The 21,699-nt window shown below is 59.8% G+C and overlaps 1 protein-coding gene across 2 annotated transcripts; it reads left to right on the top strand.

Moving 5' to 3' along the window:
- Window positions 1–1,791: 1,791 nt before the first annotated feature.
- Window positions 1,792–21,299, top strand: PPP1R12C (protein phosphatase 1 regulatory subunit 12C). Of its 2 annotated transcripts, none has more exons than XM_044257629.1 (22): window positions 1,792–2,112; window positions 6,060–6,190; window positions 6,278–6,396; window positions 11,790–11,949; window positions 15,116–15,260; window positions 15,363–15,437; window positions 16,649–16,722; window positions 16,799–16,926; window positions 17,299–17,372; window positions 17,623–17,781; window positions 17,862–17,929; window positions 18,456–18,539; window positions 18,750–18,840; window positions 19,048–19,131; window positions 19,209–19,269; window positions 19,426–19,511; window positions 19,603–19,643; window positions 19,726–19,807; window positions 19,957–20,061; window positions 20,283–20,333; window positions 20,516–20,566; window positions 20,652–21,299. In XM_044257629.1, the coding sequence occupies exons 1-22, from the start codon at window positions 1,792–1,794 to the stop codon at window positions 20,736–20,738; spliced, it is 2,277 nt and encodes a 758-aa protein (XP_044113564.1). In that variant the 3' UTR covers window positions 20,739–21,299. The 2 variants fall into 2 exon arrangements, with proteins under 2 accessions (XP_044113564.1, XP_044113566.1); XM_044257631.1 differs by having other exon boundaries at window positions 19,429–19,511.
- Window positions 21,300–21,699: the final 400 nt, after the last annotated feature.

The following is a 21,699-nucleotide window of genomic DNA, read 5'->3' on the forward strand; positions in this document are numbered from 1 at the left end:
AACTAGTTGGTTTAGGGCAGCCCTGTTTGGGATGGCTGGGACCTCTCTCCATGTGGTTGTATGCTTCTTTCTAAGGAGGGACATCTAGGGTTTTCTTTCATATATTTCAGCCTAATCTCACACTCCCAGAATTTTGTTTATCTTCCTCTGTTATCCTGTGAATGGCTCCTCATGTTTTGGCAGCTTGATTCTGGGGCTTGGACCCCTTTAAAGAGCCTTCATGGAAAGCCCACCCAGCAGTGTTCATTCCCATTGGATAGGCCACCCCTCATTGCAAAGACGACTAGGTCTCTGGCTCACTCTTTAGCTACCTGGGGCTCTGCCACTTCAGATAAGACCAGGGTTCTATTTTTGAGGATGGAAACACTAGCCGTGGGCAGGCAATTAGTCCGAGACCCACACCCAGGTCTTGGTGGTCAGACTGGGTTCTTGGGGCCTGACCAGCCCTATCTTTCAGAATTGTGTGTGCCTCCCACTGGTTTGGGATCCTATAAATGCACACCCAACTTCTCCCTTCCTAACAAATCCACAATGGAGAAGGTGCAGGGAATTATGATGCTACGCGGGGTCACCTGGGTGGCTCAGTGGGTTAAGCCTCTGTCTTCGGCTCAGGTCGTGATCTCCGCGTCCTGGAATCGAGCCACGCATCGGGCTCTCTGCTCAGCGGGGAGCCTGCTTCCTCCTCTCTTTCTGCCTGCCTCTCTATTTGCGATCTCTGTCAAATAAATAAATAAATAAATAAATAAATAAATAAATAAATAAATAAATAAATAAATAAATAAATAAATAAATAAATAAATAAATAAATAAATACATACATACATACATACATACATACATACATACATACATACATACATACATACATACTTTAAAAAAATCGTAATAAAACGCTACGCCGAACGCTTCACTGAGGACTGCAAATCCCAGCATGGCTTGCGAGGACATAAAGAGCCTGGAATACATTTCCCAGCGTGCACACGAGCGGGAGAGTGGCGGGCGCATGAAGGTTCTGGGGGCGCTATTGTTGTGGACCCTGCCCCTCTGGACTCCTCTTGCCCTTGGGCCTGGTTTTTCCAGTGCTTGGGGTTCTGCCTAGGACCCACCGTGCCTCCAGGGGCGGGCCCTGAGGACTACATTTCCCGGCGTGCGTTGGGGCTGCGGGCGGAAGGCAGTGACCTCTGCCCACTTTTGTCTCCCATCATGATCCCAGTCACCCGGGGAGGCTGGGACTCGGGTCGTCCCGAAGGCTCTCTGGGTCGCGTGGCGCCCTGGCGTGTCCCGTGACCTCGGGTATCCCTCCATTCATGGGTCGCGCACTCTTGGGCCCCACTCTGGCGCCGGGAAGAAGACAAATGTCCTTGTTTTCCGGCCGCGTACTTCTAGTTGAAGGGAGCCGACCCAAGGGCCACAGTAAAGAGTCACGTGGGGAAATGGGCGTTATAGCTTTCCCGGCTCCCGGCCCCGTGGGACCGAGCACTGCCTTTCCCGAAGCTCCCCGCCCCATCGCCCTCGATCCGGGGAGCGGCGGACTTCCCAGCGTGCCCCGGGGCGGAGCGAGGCCGGACGGTTGCCAGGAGCAACTTCCGCTTGCGGACTCCATTTCCCAGCGCCCCCCGTGGCGGCGTCCTGACGTCAGCGCGCCGAGCGGAGGCAGACAGATCCTCCGGCGGCGCGGGGCCAGCGGCAGTTCCCGGCGGCCCCGGGCGGGCGGCGGCGGCGGCGGCAGCGGCAGCTCCTCCTCGCGGCTCGGCGCTCGCTCGCTCGCTCACCGGGCGGGCGGGCGGCGCGATGTCCGGCGAGGACGGCCCGGGGGCGGGCCCTGGGGCGGCCGCGGCCGCGGCCCGGGAGCGGCGGCGGGAGCAGCTGCGGCAGTGGGGGGCGCGGGCGGGCACCGATCCGGGCCCCGCGGAGCGGCGCGCCCGCACCGTGCGCTTTGAGCGCGCCGCCGAGTTCCTGGCGGCCTGCGCGGGCGGCGACCTGGACGAGGCGCGCCTGATGCTGCGCGCGGCGGACCCTGGCCCCGGCGCCGAGCTCGACCCCGCCGCCCCGCCGCCCGCCCGCGCGGTGCTCGACTCGACCAACGCCGACGGCATCAGCGCCCTGCACCAGGTCAGCGGGTCCGAGCCCCCTCGAGCGTGCCCCCAGCATGAGTCGCGGTTGCCGCCCTGGTCTGCGCCCCCTCTGCCGCTCCACCCGCTGGAGCTCGCCGCTTCTAGTCTTGAGCCTCCTCAGCCTGCCGGGTCTTTACCACCCTGCGCCGCCCACTCTCCGGACGCGAGCCCCTGCTGACAGCCTCCGTCTGGTCCGTTCCGCCCGCCCCGTCGTTGCCGCTGCGCGCCGCCTTCTCCCGACCCCGAGCGCGCTGTACGAGTTTGGTACCCCCCCCCCCAGCCCCCGTTGCCCCTTTCCAGGCAGGTACTCTAGCAGCAGGGTCCTCTCGCTCCGGCGCCCCCCGGGCTTCCTGCCCTTGTCCCTGGCCTGGGCCGCCGCCTTTGCTAGGCCCGGATATTCCGTGCGGCTGCTTTCGGCTTCGTGCTCCTTCCCTGTTCCTTCTCAGCCTTGGGCAGTGCCCTCTGAGGCTGGGGGAGGATGCTCTTTCTTGGGCCCCTCCTGCTAGGCTTCGCTTCCTTGTCTGGGTCACCTCGTCCTATTTCCAACCCTGATGCCGATGCCGTCTGCACTTTCCGGAGGCTGTGCCACCTGTCTCCCACAGGTGGGAGATATGTGGGGGATGTTTGTCCTTCTCAGGGCACCGCGTCGTCCTCACGCCCCTTCCCTTGGCTAGGCCTGTATCCTTGGTCTTTTCTGGGGAACCTCAGAGCACCCACCTCTCTGTCCTCGGTCATCTTGCTTTCCGCGCCCGATGCCTTCTCTTGGAGATTTGGGCAGCTTCTTTCCCATAGGCTGATCTCTCTGGCTCTCGTCATGTCACCTCCGCAAGGCTTCTAGAACCCTGCTGGTCCTCTCCTCCACAAGCTGGCCCCCGTGTCTTTCCAAGACTCCCTGATTGTTGCCTCCAGTGTATCTGTGGCCCAGAAGTAGGGCCGCCTTATGCTCCAGGAATCTCTCTGGTTTTGGGTGCATTTATCTGTTCCTCCACGGTGGGACCACCGGGCACAGGACTGGTCACAGAAGAGCCTCTGGCCCCTGTGTGATCCCTTAGACCGTCTTCTTCCTGGGCCAGTCCTCAGCCCTCTCCTCTGTGCCAGAACCCACAGGGTTCGGTAATGGATGGAGTCACAGCAGACCCTGGGAAGGAAAGGTTGATGGGGGAGGCAGGGATGTTGGAAGTAGCCCACTTCTCAGGTCTCCACAAAGAGGAGAGGAGCGATTGAGGAGAAGCAGAACTGGCCCTAAGTTCTAACCTCAGTTGCTCAGCTTTGTGGCTTTGCTTTACTGTCCATTCTCTGCCTCAGTTTCCTCTCCTGTGCAGCAGGGCTAGCGGTGGGTCCCTCCCTGGCTGGGCTCTGGAGAAGGAGGGAACTCGTATGTGTGGAAATCCCTTCAGGAAGCAGCGTAGGCATTCAGCTGGGGAGTTGCTGCTGCCTGGTCTAAGTGCCCGGCCTCCCCCTTTTTCTCTTTCCCAACCCCCCAGGCCTGTCCCCTACAGAGTCCCTCGTGCTATCTGGGAAATTTTCTTCCACCCACAGAACAGTCCTGCTTCCCTGAGATCTTGTAAGTTCTCAGAGGACTTGGCAAGTCCAGGAGGGGTGTGTCAGGCTCCCATGTCCCCCTTCGCCATCATCCATGACTTGGCTCACCTGGACTTCCCCTCAGGGGCTCTTGGTCCTGCTCTTGAGGCTGAATCCCCCCTTCTCTGGCATCCCCTGGGCCTGGACCCTTGCAAAAGGCCACTCTGAGCTTGCCTAGCAGGCTGCCTTTTCAGGTGAGATCTTTCTCCCACTCCAGGCAGGTACCTGGTAAACTCACTTTGTAGGAGGCCTGAAGGGTTAGGGCTTTGGAGGTTCAGAGAGGGGAAGTTCCCGCCTCAGGTCACATGGCCAGCAAGCCAGCGAGCTGGGGTTAGGTCAGGCCTGGGGTGGGGTGACCAGCTCATGGTGGTTTGCATGAGACTGGTCTGGTTTTTGCAGGGAAAGTCCCAGGTCTCAGGCATCCCCTGTCCCACGCTCCTGGGCCTTGTCTGGGTGAGTCCTGGGACTGTGATTTCTTTTCTGAATTCTCCCTGGAGTGGGTCCCGGGGCGTCAGCCCCCTGCCTTGGTTGTGGTCTGGGAGTTCTTAGAGCTGGGTGCTTGCTTCAGGTGGGTTCGCTGACCACTTGAGAAGGCTCCTGTGCTTCAGGTGGGTTCGCTGACCACTTGAGAAGGCTCCTGTACTGTCCCTTCTCCACAAAATCGCCTTGTGCATTAGTGGCTGGCTCTGCAGTGTGGTGTAGAAGAGATTGGGAGCTGCAGTTCTTAGGTCTGAATAGGGAGGGTGGCAGCTGGGATTCTTGGGTATGGGTGGGGGAGGGGCTTGGACTCCTGGGTCTAGGGGGGTGCGGGGGTGGGGGCTGTCATCTGGATTCTTGAATCCCTGGTGCCCAAGCCTCGGGCATCTTTCACATGGATTCCTGTGCCTGGCCAGGTCCTTGAAAGGGAAAGGCCCATCTCCCTCCTTGACACCCCCCCCATCACCATGACAACCGGGTAGAAATAAACGGAGCCGAGTTCATCCCGTTCCCAGGGCACGTGTGGCCCCCCTTTCACGGCCTGAGTTTCCATGACTTCATGCTCTTGGCCCTCATGGCCTGCTCTCCCTTCTCCAGATGGGTGGTTTTGGAGAGTTGAGGGAGTTGGGGGGTTAATTTACCCTGAGAACTCGGGACTCCAGGCCTACCCCTTCCCTTGACCCAGCTCAGGTCCTAGCTCCCCGTGTTTGCACGTGCCCTGGGCTATAAATCCCTTCTTTGTCCCCACTTGCTGTGCCTGCTTGGGCCAGGGCTCTTGTCTCCCTGAGACTGATTTCTTCCTCCGCTGTGCAGAGCCCTGACAGCAGATCAGGGAGGATCTTCCCAAGTGTGAACCTCTTGGAACAGTGCTCCCTGTGTAGTGGGTCCTCAGTGCATGGGAGCTACGTCTGGGCTCCATGCTCAGGGAACAGGCAAACGCAGCCGTTTGTACCCCTTGAGGAGTCTTGTCCAGGACTCTCATTCTGCCCCACGTTCCCAGGGACTTGGTGACTTTAAGAGCCCTGCATAGCCTTGGCCCCCAGGGGCCTAGCCTCTCCCCTCAGGGTATAAGTCAGGGCCATGGTCAGTTCCTAGAGTGTATCTCCTGGGCCTGTGGGAGGAAGAGCTGGGGTCCTACACTCCTGGATTTGAGGGAGGAGAGAGCTGGGGGGCCTGGACTTCAGGGTCTGAGGGAGTAGGGGCTAGGGGGCCTGGACTCTAGGGTCTAAGGGAGGAGGGGCTGGGGGCCTGGACTCCTGGGTCTGATGGAGGAGGGCCTGGGGGACCAGGACTCCTGGGTCTGAGGGAGGAGGGGCTGGGGACTCAGACCCCTGAGTCTGAGGGAGAAGGGTTGTGGGCATGGACTCCTGGGTCTGATGGAGGAGGGGCTGTGGGCCTGGACTCCCCTATCTGAGGGAGGAGGGGCTGGGGGTCTGGACTCCTGGTTCTGAGAGAGGAGGCTGGGGGCCTGGACTGCTGGGTCAGGGAGGAGGGGTCCATTACCGGAAGCCCTGTCCTGTTGGTGGTGACTGGGGTACACTGTATCTGACAAAGCATCTTCCGGGATTTCTGCACCTGGAGGAAAGTCTCTATCCGGTTTGTGCTCACAGGGATTTGGGTGTCTTGCTGTCATGGTCCCCGCTGAGCTCCAGAGGCCCAGCTGACCTAACCTTTGGGAAACCAGGGGTGTCATCGGGAGCTGGGTCATTCCAGGAGTCGGGCTGGTGCCTTCCAGGCTCTATCCCAGCGACACAACGGTCTTTCCCTTGAGTGTCACAACTGCTTGTCTCCTGGATCTGTCTTGCGGCCCCTATGGGTGTCCTGCCTTGCTGGGCACACAGTGCGTGGGCCAGGCAAGGACTGACAGCTGTGCCCCTTGCGCCCCAGGCCTGCATCGACGAGAACCTGGAGGTGGTGCGCTTCTTGGTGGAGCAGGGGGCCACGGTGAACCAGGCGGACAATGAGGGCTGGACGCCCCTGCACGTGGCTGCCTCCTGCGGCTATCTGGACATCGCCAGGTGAGGCAGGGGAGGTAACGTGGGATCCCCTGGGGGCCGGAGCTCAGCCCCTCAGCCCTGACCTTCCCACCCCGCCCCTGCCCCCAGGTACCTCCTGAGCCACGGGGCCAACATTGCCGCCGTCAACAGCGACGGGGACCTGCCCCTGGACTTGGCCGAGTCGGATGCCATGGAGGGGCTGCTGAAGGCGGAGATTGCCTTCCGAGGTGGGCCCCCCGGGAGCGGACAGCCAGGGCTCCGCGGCCGGCCTCTGCTTATCCCGGGATTGTCGGACTCTCTGTGCTTCCGCTTCCTTTCCTGGGCAGTGGGAGTGTGAGTGTGTCCCCAGCCTTGCTCGGGACATGGAGTGACTGATTGTATATGGCGCTTGTACCGCCGCCGGGCACAGAATATGAGCCCAGCACTGGTGACCCCAGTCGTCACCTTACCACTTGAGTAGGTGAGGAAATGAGGGGAGAGCCTTGTCTGGGGTCTCCTGGGTGAGATTGTCTACTCGTGGGTTCAGTGCAGGGGTCTGGGGGATTGGTCATCTCATGCACAGGGTCAGTGCACCCTGGTGGTCTTTAATGTGGGGCCGAGGGCCCCCCAAAACTCTGCATATGGCTTCATTCATATTTCTAGAGAGAATGTATATTGTTTCTAGCAAGTTCACAGAGGGGCTTACGACTGAACATGCTCCCCGCCGGAGCAGCTGTCTGGGACCCGCTGATGTGTGGGGCGTGTGGGGAAGGCTGTGGCCTGATGGGTCTGGAAGGAGAGGACACGGGTCGGGGGCACTGGTCTGGGTGCTGCTGTGAGCACAGGGCCTGGGCGGCTGCGGGGCCATGTGACAGCTTCAGGGAGGCTGCTGTGCATCAGGCACTGGGCCGTTGAAGGGGACACCCAGGTCCCCAGCTAGGCTTGGGCAGGTTGGCCGCTGGCCCCGTGGAGGTGGAGGCCCCATGGAGGTGTAGGTGGGTGCCCTGCTGTGCTTGGCGGGGGTGAGGTGGCGTGCAGTGGGCAAGGCTGACCCGAGCCAAGCTTCCCTCCGCTCCTTGATTTCTTGCTCTGAGCTTGGAGCTTGGAGAAAGGCTGGGGCAGCCTTGGTGTGCACACGTGACCCTGACCGAGCTTCGCGGGGGTTCGGCCGCTCTCTGGAGCTGAGGTGTGAAGCCCGGTTGGCTCTCTCTGAAGGTGTGCCATCTGTGGGTTCTTTGGTGTTTTGAGTGGGCTGTGTCTGTCAGCCGCCTGCTCTGGGGGCTTCAGTCACCCCACAGTAACCCCACAGTAACCCTTAGCCCACGGCCCCGGCCCCGGGAGGCCTCTTAGCCCTCGGTGCCCATGCGTGTGCCCATCGTGGGTGTCTCGTACAGATGGAATCACGCGCTAGAGATCGATCAGCTTGTCACGTTTTGGCACATCTGCAGTTGCCCTGCCTCTCCTCCCCCACTCTACATAAATAGCTCCCCCTTGCCCCGTTCCCGTTTTCTCCCTTCCTGGCTGCCTCCCTCTCTGCTCCAGGCCATCTTGAGAATGCGTTGCAGACTGTAACCCCCGTCCTGCCCTGGGAGCCAGAGTCTCCTCCAACAAGGACACGGGATGTCACATTGTTACTCCTCTCTGGGTCTTGGGACCTTGAGGCTGTGCTGTTGATTGTGGTCCCCTCCTGTTCCGGAGCCTCATGAGGCCGCACCCTGCCTGCCTTCGGTCCTCCCCTCGCCTTCCTCATCCAGCCTCGTGTCCGCGCCATGTCCCTTGGCCTGCGGTGGGCTGCTGCTTCTCCAGGAGATTCAGGTCTGCATTTTGGGCCTGAGGAATTTCCTCAGGGTATCACTCCGGGAGACATGTGCTGTGTGTCTGCCTCGTCATTGTTGACCTTAGCCTTGAACCCCACATGGGCCTTGGCCAGGTGGCTCCAGTGTGGAGGCAAGAAGTAGTATGCGGGGGGATTCTTGGCAGCAGCTGCTGTGGGAGCCTGGCTCGGGCCGACAGGGTGTCCGTATGGCTGTGGGCACCCTGGCGATGTTCCCAGCCAAGTGTCCCTCGGCGGACAGACGGATAAGCAGTATGCGGTGTGTGCATACGATGAGGTAGTGTTCAGCCTCAAAAAGGCAAAAGATTCTGACACACTACAGTGTGAATGAGCCGCAGGGACGTTCTGCTCAGTGAGATAAGTCAGACACAAAGTACAAAGACCGGATGATTCTGCTTACCTGAGGAACAGGACTAAAGCAGTCATGTCTGTGGAGACAAAGAGGAACAGTGGGTTCCAGGGGCTGGCGTTGGGGGAAATGGGGAGTTGCTGTTTAATGAGGACTGGGTTTCAGTTTCTCTAGAGTGTTCTGGTGGTTGTACAAGTGCAAACGTACTTAATACCACTGAACTGCACGTTTAAAAAGGGGTTAAGATGGTAACTTTCGTGTGTGTTTTTACCACGGTTTAAAAAAAAAAAAAGCCAGTTTACAGGCTGTGTAACTGAAGTCCAGGAATTTTGCAGGCTTCAGGCAAGGGTTGATCCAGGGGTACAGTGTCAAACCAGTCACTGTACTGAACTCATTCTTAGACAGAGTCTCTCAGTGGAGTACGTGGCTCGGATTCTCACAGCTCAGCCTGATACTCCAGCTGAACTGGAGCTAGACTTACTCAGTTGTCTGAGCTGCCACTCTCGGTGTGAGCCAGCCTTGAGCCAGCCACTGGGGCAGGAGGGATGAGCGGTTATGGAGCCCCACCAAGGGCGCAGTCTTGTTGGAGGTCACACAGGAGAGAGAGTATATGTCCGGAAGGCCAGCAGTGGCCCTGGCATGCCGCACATGCTGCCCCAGGCCTGGCCACAGGGCAGGCCTCAGGGACCTGCGCAGACAGTACTCCAGCCACTTTGCCCACAGGACTGGGCAGGAGAGGAGTATTTGGCAGGTCCTCTCCTAAGCCACCTGACAGGCCCTCCCACCCTGGGGCGAGAAACTTCGTCTAGTTGTTAGCAGGCGTGAGAGGTGGGGGCCTGCACCAGAGGAAGAATGGATAAATCAAGTAACCTGCGAATCCATGGACTGAGCGGGGCTGGCAAGCTTTCTCTGGAACCACATGGGAAGTATTTGAGACTTCGTGGGAGGTCCTGTCATGCTGCCACTGTCCCCTGTGGCTGCTTCCCCCATCACAGCAGGGGGCGATATGTGACTGGTGGGCATGCCCGTGTTCCAATAAAGCTTTATTTATAAACACAGATGACTTCCACATTTGGCAAACTTTAGTGACAGGGAGTAGATCTGTGGGCTGTGGGGAGGGAGGTACAGGGAATGACTGCTTCACGGGTACAAGGTTTCCTTTTGGGATGATGGGAAAGTTCTGGAAAAGGAATGGGGGTCGATGGTTGCACATTGTAAATCTAAATGCCACTGAGTCGCACAGTTTAAAGTAGCAAAATTGGCCTGTTTTATGTTAACCTTTATCTTGCCATGGCCACAACAAAAATAGTAAAACACCAAACAGGTTTGCCAACCCCGTCAGGAGCTCCATCAGTGAACAGGCAGATTTCAACAAAAAAATTGCAGGGGGATGTGTACGAACATGCCGAAGGTTGAAGAGAAGGTCAGCAAGCCCCCAGCCCCGCCCTGCCCATTCCCTGTGCAGCTAAGGCCCACGGCCCTGTCATAGTCTGCAGGGGATTCCCCCTGAAGGAGTTGTGGCCGGAGACTGTCCCATAGGGCCCAGCACTCGCCTGGCTGTCCCACCCTGGCTGGGGCTTGCAGGTGGGCCCTCACCAGGCACACATTCCTGGGGCAGCTGCCCACAGCTGAGTCCCTGTGAACCAAAGCCGAGACCCTGAGGCACTCGGACTGGAGGTGGGGCCCGAGTGCTCAGGGGCCAGCAGGTGGCGCAGCTGGGCCACCAGGTCGCCTCCACTTTCTGCTGCTTCCTGCGCGCCTTCTGGGATCCTGCGTGGAGACTTAGAGCAGGAGGTTTAGGAGACTTAGAGCGGAGGAAGGATAAAGCGGATGCTTGTGCCGGAGCCCGTCCGCGGCGTGGTCACCTCGGGGGCCACAGGGTGTCTCTCTGTCATATTTGAGTTTTTCAAACCCAAGTGGTGGGGCCGTGGCTGCTCTTTGCCCATGCTGTCCAGCAGAAAGCCAGCGTGAGCCGCAAGCAGAATAGATGTCTTAAGTAGGTGCAGTTAAAAAAGTAAAAAGAAACCGGTAAAATTAATTTTAATAATACGTTTTCTTTAAGGCCATATGTCCGAGACATTATCATGTTAGCATTAATGAGTATAAAGAAAACTGTGCAGGGGAGCCTGGGGGGCTTAGTCGGTTAAGTGTCCAAGTCTCGGTGTCAGCTCAGGTCTTTATCTTGGGGTGGTGAGATCGGACCCCATGGGCTTGTGCTGGGCGTGGAGCCGGCTTGAGATATTTTTCTCTCCCTTTCCCTCTGCCCCTCCACCTGGCTCATGCTCACCTCACTCTCTCCAAAAAAAAAGAAAAAAAAATATATTCATGGGTTGTTGCACACTCTCCCCTGCCCCCCGCCAAAATCCAGCGCGTCCTTTATGTTCGTGACACCTCTGAGCTCGGACTAGTGTGGTTCCAGAGCTCCGGCTCTGCATGTGGTCCGTGGCTGTGGAGCAGGACGGCCCGGCTCCATGCAGCGCTTCGGAGAGCATGAGAAACCCCAGCTGGAAAAGCAGAGAAACCAACGGACTTGGGGGAGAGATGGAACATTTCCTGGGAAAGGGAAGGACTGTTTCTGAGTCCTTTCTCAATGGGCTGTACCGCGCACACTGTGGATCTCGGGGACGGTCGGCAGACACTGTTCCAGCCTCCACAAGGCTGCCTGTTTTGACCCCAAATCCACTGATGTGTGAAGTGGCAGCTCGCCTTCCGCATCTGTGAGTGCGGGATGGCTTTCCCGTGAAACCAGAGGAAAGGGTGAACCTGACCGACAGAGAAGCCTGTTGGCCTCACTGCTTGTCCCAGGTGACAGTGCAGCTGTGGACGGGAGCAGCTCCTGGGGAGGAAAGCAGCTGTTGCCTCGGTGACACGGACCCTTGGCTTGGTGCACCCCGCTCACAGGCGGCAGAAGTGGTCGGGACAAAGTGCGTGGGGGTGCAGGGCTAAGCATTTTTTGGGTGATGCCGGGGAGAGTCGCATGTCATCAGACGCTGGGTTCGCTCTGTAAACTCCAGGCTTTATACTTAAAAATACCGGTAGGAGCGCCTGGGTGGCTCAGCGGGTCAAAGCCTCTGCCTTTGGCTCAGGTCATGATCCCAGGGTCCTGGGATCGAGCCCCGCATCCGGCTCTCTGCTCTTCGGGGAGCCTGCTTCCCTTCCTCTCTCTGCCTACCTCTCTCTGCCTACCTCTCTGCCTACTTGTGATCTCTCTCTCTTTCTGTCAAATTAAAAAAAAAAAAAATACTGGTAAACGTAGCACTTCGGTTGAAATGGGAGGAGGCCTGTGATCCCCATTCTCCCCCCACCAGCAGCGACCTGGAGACTCAGTGGGGAAGTCCAGGTCCTTTGCGTCCCAGTGGAGCAGACAGATGGAGAGGGACAGGGCAGGGCCGCGCAGCCCCGTGCCTTCTGGAGCCCAAGGTGTGCGTCCCACCTGCTGCCCCTTCTTTTCCTCCCAGGTGTGGATGTGGAGGCGGCCAAACGGGCGGAGGAGGAGTTGCTGCTTCATGACACCAGGTGCTGGCTGAATGGGGGCGCCATGCCAGAGGCCCGGCACCCCCGCACGGGGGCCTCTGCCCTGCACGTGGCCGCCGCCAAGGGCTACATCGAAGTGATGAGGTGAGCTGGGCTGGTGGGGTGCTCCCTTTTCCCTGCTCCTTGCCTTAGGCCCATCTGTTCCTTCTTGCCCTTTCACTTCCCTGTGGACTTTTTAAGTTGGGTATGTAGACTGAGTATTTCTTTTTTTTTTTTTAAAGATTTTATTTATTTATTTGACAGAGAGAGATCACAAGTAGGCAGAGAGGCAGGCAGAGAGAGGAGGAAGCAGGCTCCCTGCTGAGCAGAGAGCCCAATGTGGGACTCGATCCCAGGACCCTGAGATCATGACCCGAGCCGAAGGCAGCGGCTTAACCCACTGAGCCACCCAGGCGCCCTAGACTGAGTATTTCCCTTTAAACATAGCCTTTGCTGTGTCCACAACTCCTGGCGTCCAGCCTCTTCGTTGTCATTCAGTTTAAAACATTTTCCAGCTTGTAGTCTTTCCTCCATGACCCATGGATTATCTGGAAGTGTGTCGTCCATTTCATGCAGATGCGTGGGATTTTTCCGGTCAGTGTTTCATTACTCCTTTCTGGGCTTGACTGCAGTGTGGTCAGGCAGTGGGTCCTCTCTGATTCCAGACTTCCGAAGTCCTCTGAGGTTTGCTTTAGACAGCAATACGTGTGGGCTGGAGAGGAGCTGCGCTGTCAAGTATGGCGTTCTATGTAGGTCATTAGGCCAGCTTTGTAGTTACACTGTTTAAATCCTTTATATTCTTAGTGATTTTTTTTTTTTTCTGTCTGCCTGTTCTGCCAGTTACTATGAGAGGTGTAAAAAACATTTTTTTAGTTTTTTGTTTTTTTTTTTTAAGATTTTTTGAAATCTCCATATCCAGCGTGGGGCTCAGATTTACAACCCCGAGATGAAGATTCGTGTGCTCTGCAGTTGAGGCAGCCAGGCATCCCCTAAACTTTCCTACTGTGTTCGTGGATTTTGCTTGTTCACCCTCATGGCTCTAGCAGGCTTTATTTCTGTATTTCAAAGCCAGGTTATCTGGTGCGTATGTGTTTACACTGCATGGACTCGAACAGTGCGTGTTCCCTTGCTGCCGTCCTCCGCTGGCCCTTGTCCGTGCTTGGATGCCTCGCCCTTTTCTGTTGGGGTCGTTGGTTCCAGCTCTTATCCTCAAACTTCCTCTCCTCTCTTTGTGATTTGTACTTTATTTTTAGTCTGAAAGTGGAGTAGAGATGAACCCTTCATCTCTGCTCACTTCCATGTTGGATTTCAGGCAGGTCTTCTAGGGAGGCACTTAAGATGACCCCTAGTAGCTCCAGGCTCGTGTCCTGGTGGCACACCTGCTCTGAAGGTAGAATGTTTTGTTCTCCATACTTAAAGCAAAAGATCGGGTCTGATGCTTGTGGGCCGCCATGGGCACCTGCCTGTCTCAGAACTAGTCCCTTTGGCGAGGGGAATGGGATACTGTACGGCTGTGCCCGGTATGCGCTCAGCCCTTCCCTCTTCTGCCCATGTTTTCCATCTCTGAGTCTCAGGTGGCTGCTTCACCTCCTGCCATAGCGTCCGCATCCCAGACAGCAAGAAGGGAGAGGGGGGAGAGGAGCAAGTGTCCATTTCCCTTTAGAAGAGCAACCCAGAAGGGACACACACACTTAACGCTCACACCCCATTTGTCAGACCACTTGGCGTTTGCCCGGCATTACCCATCCCAGTGACTCACCTGGCCACTCACAGCTGCCGCGGAGACTGGGACACTCCTCTGCAGTCAGGCGACAGTGTGTCCAGCCAGGAGTCGGCACTGTCTCGAGCAGGAGGAGAGGCCGTATTTGGGGCAGCCTCACTCTCTGAAATGCTTTGGATGCAGACATATTCTCTGAGTCTCATTCTCTGAGTTCGTTACCGCCCCTCAGAATGGCTCTCTTTACAGCTGGACCCATTGCACGTGTAGGACTATGTAACTGCCCGTCTCCTCCTTGGAGACGGACGGCAGGGTAGAGACATGCGGAGGGCAGCTGTTTGGCGACTCACGGAACATCTGCCATGTGCCAGGCCGTCTTCTAGGGCTGGGGACCCACGGGCGAATGGGCCAGGTCTAGGCCCATGTGCGGCCCCCAGACAGGTGACCAGGGAAGCAGGCCACATCAGAGGGCCCTGTGTGCGTGGAGGGCCGCCAGTCGCCACGCTGGGGACCTGGGGCTGGCTGACTCCAGGTTCATCATACAAGGTTGAGCAGCCTCCGGGGGTGCTGGGAATACACCCACCACAGTCATGACAACTGGCCCTGTGTGGCCATTGCCCAGTGTTCCCAGGGGGCCAGCACCATGCCTGGTTGACCACCTCAGGCCTAGAAGGATATAAACAGGGCAGTGGGGGGGTGAGCGTGTGAGCTGTGGCCTGGGGACAACTGGTGACTGACCATTTGAGACCCCCTCCCCCGCCCCAGGACAGAGGGCCGAAGGGGCGTCCTCGGGGAAGTAGCAGGTGCCCAGTGCGGTAAGGAGAGTGAGCTCTGGGAAGGAAAATGTTGAGGTCAGCGGGGTATGCGGCACTTTCATTCGGAAAGCCTTCTTGTGAAATAACACCCCCTGCCCATCGTCCTACTGTGCGCTGGCTCTTCCCCACGGCCTCGGCGCCTGGTGCCAGCCGTGTGCACGGTGGCCCTGAGCCTGTAACCGTGCCTTCCCCATGTCCTGTGCTCTGAGATGTTGACGATTGCAGACTCACGGTAGCCAGGCTTCCTCAGCCTCCCCACTCATGGCGTGTGGACCAGATGAGCCTGTGCTGCGGGGCCGCCCTCCATGCTCTAGGGTGTTGGTAACATCCCAGGCACGCTCGCTCAGGTTGGGACAACCAGCAGTGACTCCGGACACCGCCCAATGTCCCTGGTGGCCAGTATCCCCGTGGCTGGGACCCTCTGCAGGCCGGTTCCTAGAGCAGTACCGCCCCGAGGCTGCTCCTTCTGGGGCCTCAGCCTTTTCAGTGGCTCTGGGGCTATCTGTCCCATGGTGGGGGGCGACGGTCAAGAGAGCGGCCCCCCTCCTGCAGGTGCCAGGAGCAGTTTTTTGGAGGCTGCCTGCTGGCAGGCAGAGCAGCCCCACACAAGGGGTCTCGGCCATGGACGGGCCTGGGACCAGGTCAGTGCTGTCGTGGGCCCTGCGCCGCCAGCCACATGTCAGCCCTCGGTGTGGAAGCCCTATCTTGGTCCTTGACTCTCAGCCGTCCTGGCCCCCAGGCTGCTCCTTCAGGCTGGCTACGACCCGGAGCTCCGGGATGGGGATGGCTGGACCCCCCTGCACGCGGCGGCCCACTGGGGTGTGGAGGATGCCTGCCGCCTGCTGGCGGAGCACGGTGGGGGCATGGACTCGCTGACCCACGCGGTGAGGGCCAGGCGGCTTGGGGGCGGGGATGGGGCTGGGGGCTGGTGGGGGAGGGATTGTGGGGAAGGCCCGCTCACCTCCGCTGTCCTCCCCCTCCACCAGGGCCAGCGTCCCTGTGACCTGGCAGATGAAGAGGTGCTGAGTCTGTTGGAGGAGCTGGCCCGGAAGCAGGAGGACGTGAGTCTCGGGCACCCTCTGTCCCTGCAGCTGGCTGAGTGAGGCCCCCCTGCTCTGCCCCAGCGGTGACCAGCAGGAAGAGGAGTCGTGGGGAGGGGATGGGGTCTGGGGCGGAGCAGGGCCCCAGGCTCAGTCACACCTTGGGATAAGGATGAGGATTAACTGTCCCAGGCTCAGGGGACTGGCCTAAGCCCGGGCCTTGTTGCTGGAATAATGCAGAATAAAGGGATGAATGGCATGGCTTCTGGGCTCTGAAGCCTGGCTCGGCCATGGAATTGCTGTGTGAGCTCAGGCTGGTCGCTGAACCCCTCTGGGCCTCCGTTTCCTCACCTCTGAAATGAGGATAACGGTGTGTGCAGCTTTATGAGGAGCTGTGTGGGGTATATACTCTTCTATGAGAGGCATGTACGTTACTGAACGAGAACGTCTGGTCGTTGCTCGGCAGATGGTAAGCTGTGCAGGTGGCCAGTGGCCTCTCCTGGGGGCCGGGCCCTAGCCCAGAGCTTCCCATGAGAGGCAGGTAGATGGACGCACATCCCTCTGTTGGAAGGCCGGCCATGGTTCTGGCCTGGTGGGCATGTGCACGGGTTGGGGGAACAGCATATGCCAAGGCTGGGGGAGCATGAGGCAGGGGGGCCCTGGGTTGGGGGCCCAGCTGAAGGGCCTTGACTGCCAGGCAGAGGAGCGGCGTGAGACTGAGGGTGAAGATGAAGGGGCCACAGTGGGCTTTGTCGATGAGGCAGGGTCAGCCCTCGGCGAGGGGGAGCACAGATCTGTGTGTGCCTCCAGCCTGGAGGGAGTGCTCCTGCACACGAGGCTTGTGGGCCGGGCTGGGGTCTGGCAGACGTGGTGACTGGCTGTTCTAGGGGAGGAACCGTTGTGCAGAGGCTAGGCTTGTGCCCAGCGAGCCATAGAGAGGGGGCTCCTGGGGCGGAGGACCAGGCCAGTGTCCTGGGCGAGCAGGGCTTCCTGGGAGGAAAGAGCCTTTCTGGCGATGAGCCCAGAGGTGGCTGTGAGAGCTTGAGGGACCCAGACACCACACAGCCACCTGCACAACACCCTGATGAGCCCACAGACCCTCCACGCGCACCCCTGGAGCAGAGCGCATCGTGTCTAGAGCATTCTCGAGCTCAGACAAGCAGAGCACTGCATGCTGGGCCTGGACGTGGGCGCTGAGGGGCCTTCCAGTAGCCTGCTTTCTCCCCTCACAGCTGCGGAACCAGAAGGAGGCCTCCCAGAGCAGGAGCCAGGAGCCCCAGGGGCCTTCCAGCAGCAAACACCGAAGGTAGTAGGCGGGCGCCTGGGTGGGTACACTGGGGTCTCTTGGGGCTTAGACCCCAACACCCTCCTCTTCCCACCAGGAGCTCTGTGTGTCGCCTGAGCAGCCGAGAGAAGATCTCCCTCCAGGATCTGTCCAAAGAGCGCCGGCCTGGGGGTGCAGGGGGGCCCCCGATACAGGATGAGGATGAGGGAGAAGAAGGCCTCACAGGTGGGGGCCGGAGTCTGGGTTTCTAGGAAGAGGGAGCTGGAACCTGGACTCCTGGGTCTGAGGGAGAAGGGGGTTATGGGCCTGACTTCTAGGTCTAAGAGAGGAGGGGGCTGGGGTTCTGGACTCCTGGGTCTGAGGGGGGAGGGGGTTGTGGGCCTGAACTCTGGGGTTTGAGGGAGGAGGGGCTGGGGGTCTGGACTCCTGGGTCTGAGGGAGAAGGAGGCTGTGGGCCTGACTTCTAGGTCTAAGGGAGGAGGGGGCTGGGGGTCTGGACTTCAGGATCTGAGGGGGTACTGGGGCTGGAGTCCTGGTCTGAGGGGTGGGGAGCTGGGGCTGAGAGACAACCGGCATCTCCATTTTCCTGTGCCACAGGGCCACCCTCTCCAGAATCTAGAGCTCTCAATGGAGTGTCTTCCCCGCCACCCCCTGGCCCTCAGGGCCCCATGGTGAGTCTGGGTGCCCTAGAGGGTGATGCTAACTTGGAAGGGGCAGGGAGGGATGCCATGAACTCTGCAACTCTCTCAGGGTATGTAGGGTGAAGATTAGTTTCCAGAGTTCCCCTGACCAACTGTCTGCTTCTTTCTGGTGGCAGCCTCAGGGGCTGATGGGAGTTGTGGTTTTTGTGGTCCTTCTGGGGTGACACTTGAAGAATTGGGGAAGGATCCTCTGTGTAACGGAGACCTTTCTCCTCCCCAGCCCCCAGAGGAGGCCCCCTTCTCCAGGCGCTTTGGCCTCCAGAAGACAGGCAGCTCTGGGACCCTGGGGCCCACAGATAGGCAGGGGGCCGAGGGCACCCCTGGGGCTGCGCTGCAGCGCTCAGCTTCCTCCTCGCGGCTGGAAGGGAGCTCTGCTCAGGTGAGTGGGGCGAGGGGTGGGAGACTGAGCCCTGCCTAGTCGAGGAGAAAGTCCACCCCGATCTTGGCCTCTTTCCCCAGGCCAAGGAGCCCCGTCTGGCCAGAATTATGCCGACGCCCTCCCGCAAGCTGCTGGAGCCCTCCGCCTTGTGAGTAGCAGCCTAGGGCCTGGGCTGTCGGGCTGGGAGGTAGGTCTGGGGTCCACCCTTGTCAGCATGACCCTCAGCAAGTCCCTTTGCTCTCTGAGGTCTCTGCCTGCCATCGCTCTGGGCCTCCGTTTTCCTCCAGTGCATCAAGTAAAGCTCACCGTTAATCTTTCGAGGTCACAGTGACAGGACCTCCTGTTGCCTCTGGCTGTACCTTCTGCCCCCTTCCTTCCTGATGCAGATGTGTTCCTGCCCCAGAGCCTTGGCTCTGCAGTCCTTTCCTTCACTCCAGAGTCCTTTAGCCTTCTGGCATATCATAGGACGTACATGAGTTTTTACGCTTTGTGTTTGTTCTGCATCTTTTAATGTTGGACTCTTGGGGGCAGAGGGACTTGGCTTCTGCTCACCGCTGTGTCTCCAGCACCTGCCGCGTAACTCGAGTTTGAGTAAAATTTGCTGGATGCCTGAATTCACACAGGTTTGAGATCTCTAGGCATCCTCCCTCAGCTAACCACTCTCCTCCCTCCAGGATTTCGGAGCCTGAATCCCCGGTGAAGCCCAGTGTCCCTGTAGCCTCCACAGTGCTCCCAGCTGACTCCCGGGACCGGCGGAGGTGAAGAGGCAGCGGGTGGGAAGCCCCTTTCTCCCTGCTGGGAAGAACTGCATGGCTGGGGCCTGGGTCCCCACGCCTCCTGCAGACGCTCCCTAGAGGGGGCGTTTGTCCCAGGGTTGGCTGTGAGTTGGAAGTTCCTTGAAGAGTGTGGGCCATGAGACGGGAACAGGGCTCAAAGGACCCTCCTTGAGGTTGGGACCTTTCACTCAGGTCCTACCAGATGCCGGTGCGGGATGAGGAGTCTGAATCCCAGCGGAAGGCTCGGTCTCGCCTCATGCGCCAGTCTCGGAGGTCCACACAGGTGGGGGCGTGGGCTGAGGCCTGGACTCCTGGGTCTGAGGGAGGAGGGGGCTGGGGGTCTGGACTCCTGGGTCTGAGGGAAGAGGCTGCAGGGTATGGACTCCTGGGTCTGAGGGAGGAGGGGGGCTGGGGGTCTGGACTCCTGGGTCTGAGGGAGGAGGGGCTGGGGCCTCAGCTTGGAGATCCCTGACTGTCCCCGCTCTGCCAGGGTGTGACTCTGACTGATCTGAAGGAAGCGGAGAAGGTAGCAGGGAAGGCCCCAGAGCCGGAGAAGTTGTGCCTGCAGAGCCTGGTGAGAGGGGTCGGGGAGCAGGCACAGGGTGGTGGAAGATGGCCTTGGCTTCTCACCTCCCTGACCATCTCCTCCAGGACCCATCTCGGCGACCCCGAGTCCCTGGGGTGGAGAACTCTGATGGCCCTGCCCCGAGAGGTGAGGTCTGGTCTCTGGGAGGTGGTCCTCCTGCCCTCTGGCCCTTCCAGCTCTCCTTCTGCAGTGTTTTCTGGGGGGTCAGGCTAAGGACCCTGACCCTGCAGGAAGGGAGGCCCCTCCACAGGTTTCTGAACTGATTTCTGTCCGTCCCCCTAGCAGAGGCGCCTGACGGGCAGGGGCAGGGACCACAGGCCACCAAGGAGCATCGCAGAGTCGGCAAGGAGTGGAGGGGCCTTGCAGAGGTGAGGGGTGGGGCCCGAGTGGGCCTTGGAGGCAGGGTGGTGGGCCGGACTCCCCTCCTGGCATCAGGCTGAACCCCACCTCCACCCGCAGGGGGAGGAGGCGGAGCCGGCCGACCGCAGCCCAGACTCCAGGTACAGGGTTGGCCGGGAAGGGTTTGGGCTGTCTGCAGGGCTGTGGAGAGCCCCGCTGACGCCCGGCCCGCCTCCGCCCCAGCACTTCAGAGGGTGGCCCATCACCTCGCAGGCAACGGGACCCCGAACCAGCCTTGGAAGAGCCCGATGGAGGCTTCAGGAAGGTTTGCAGACACCCCCCCCAAGTCGGCCTCTGTCCCCGTCGCCCCCCCCACCCCCCGTCTGTGGCTCTGCCTGCCACACATCCCTGCACTGCCACCCCACAGCCTAGGGGCTGGCAGGCCTGACCCTGTCCCTCCCCCCGGGCCCCCAGCTATACTCAGAGCTGCGCAGTGAGAACGAGCGGCTTCGCGAGGCCCTGACGGAGACCACGCTGCGCCTGGCACAGCTCAAGGTGGAGCTGGAGCGCGCCACGCAGGTGCGACCGCGGTCTGTGCTCCCTGGGCGTGCCGTGCGGGCTCAGCACACCCGCGGCTGGGCAGGGAAGCCCGAGCGACAGAGTGAGGGGGGATGGGGTCGGGGTGGGGTGGATCCTTGGGGGCGGGCTGGGTGGTGAGGGATGGGGCCCTCCAGAGCCTGGGCAGCTGTCCACCTCGGACTTCGCGGTTTGGACATTTGTCTTTCTTCTGTTCTCACCAGAGGCAGGAGCGCTTCGCAGAGAGACCGGCCCTCCTGGAGCTGGAGAGATTCGTGAGTAGGGGCTGCTGGAGCGGGGCCCGGTGTGGCCTCAGCCTTACAAACCACTGTGGGCCTGCAGAAGGCCACACTGACCCAACCTGGCCTTCTGACCTCTGCCCTTCCCAGCCTTAATGGCTGCTGGCCCTCCCCAACCCCCGGCCCCTGGGCCTCATGCCTCCTGTTGTTGGTTCCAGGAGCGCAGGGCCCTGGAGAGAAAGGCAGCCGAGCTCGAGGAGGAGCTAAAGGTGGGTACTAAGGGGGCGCCGTGGGCAGGGGGTTCCACTGGCCCGGGCCCCCGGCTGATCGCTCTCTGCCGCTCCTCTCCCATAGGCCCTGTCCGATCTCCGGGCTGACAACCAGAGGCTCAAGGATGAAAATGCAGCCCTGATCCGCGTCATCAGCAAACTCTCTAAGTGACTCTGGAGAAGGACCTTCCCCTGTACCCGTATTTATCCAGCTGCTTCTGCCACATGCATCCCTTCCCCTGTGTGAGCACGAGTGACAGGGCTCCCAGGGGGTCTCTGAGAAGCCATAGCCTCCCTTCGGGGCCTCCAGACTGTGAGGGGAGTACAGAGTCCCCAGGAGCCAAGGGGGGCCCCTGAGGCCAGGATGGAGGCGACAGGCCGAGCCAGGTAGGGGGATGTTGCTGAGGGGGGCTCGGGGCTGGAGGTGGGACCAGGGAGGAACCGAGGACCAGGAAGTGCCAGGACCAGTAGCCAGGACCAGAGTGGCCACCAGAGGTGCCCCTCTCACGTGTGATGCCACCCCAGTCACCCCTCCCGTTCCTGAACAGGGATCCAAGAGAGTGCCAAGAGTCCCGCCCGCCCGGGCCAGGCGGGGCTGTATATAGGGTCCGTGTGCAATAGGGAGGGAGGTCTCTATTTTTTGCTGCCCCCTCCCCACCCACTGTCAGGGGCAGGGGGAGAAGATATTTTCAAGACAAAGCACAGGTACCACAAATAAAAGTCGTGAAGTTGCCGCCCAGTGACTGTGTCCCTGGGGTGGGGGGTGTGTGTGTGCAGTGCTTCCCTGTGCCTTTGTGTGTGTCCCTGGCCAGACCCCTGGAGTGCAGGGGTGGGGTGCCGGGGGTGCATTGGAAGGGCTTGCAGGGAGGGGGGCCACCTCGAGCCGTGGCCCCGAACCAGGGCTGCTGCGGTAGCCGCAGGTGGGAATGCGTAGCTGGCCCAGAGGCCTGGGCTCACCAGTGCTCCTGAAACGAATTTGAGCCAGCTGCCAACACTGATCTTAAAAACGTTAGATTTGGGCTTTTTTGGCTATTTGAATGGGGTAGTAGGACCTCTTTGTCCGGCACGGTCACAGGTGGCTGGGGCTGGGCACGAGGTGGGGGCGTTCTTTCCTGGTCATGTTCTCCTTTCCA

The sequence above is a fragment of the Neovison vison genome, chromosome 7, assembly GCF_020171115.1.
Source record: "Neovison vison isolate M4711 chromosome 7, ASM_NN_V1, whole genome shotgun sequence".
In the NCBI taxonomy this organism is placed as follows: Eukaryota; Metazoa; Chordata; class Mammalia; order Carnivora; family Mustelidae; genus Neogale; species Neogale vison.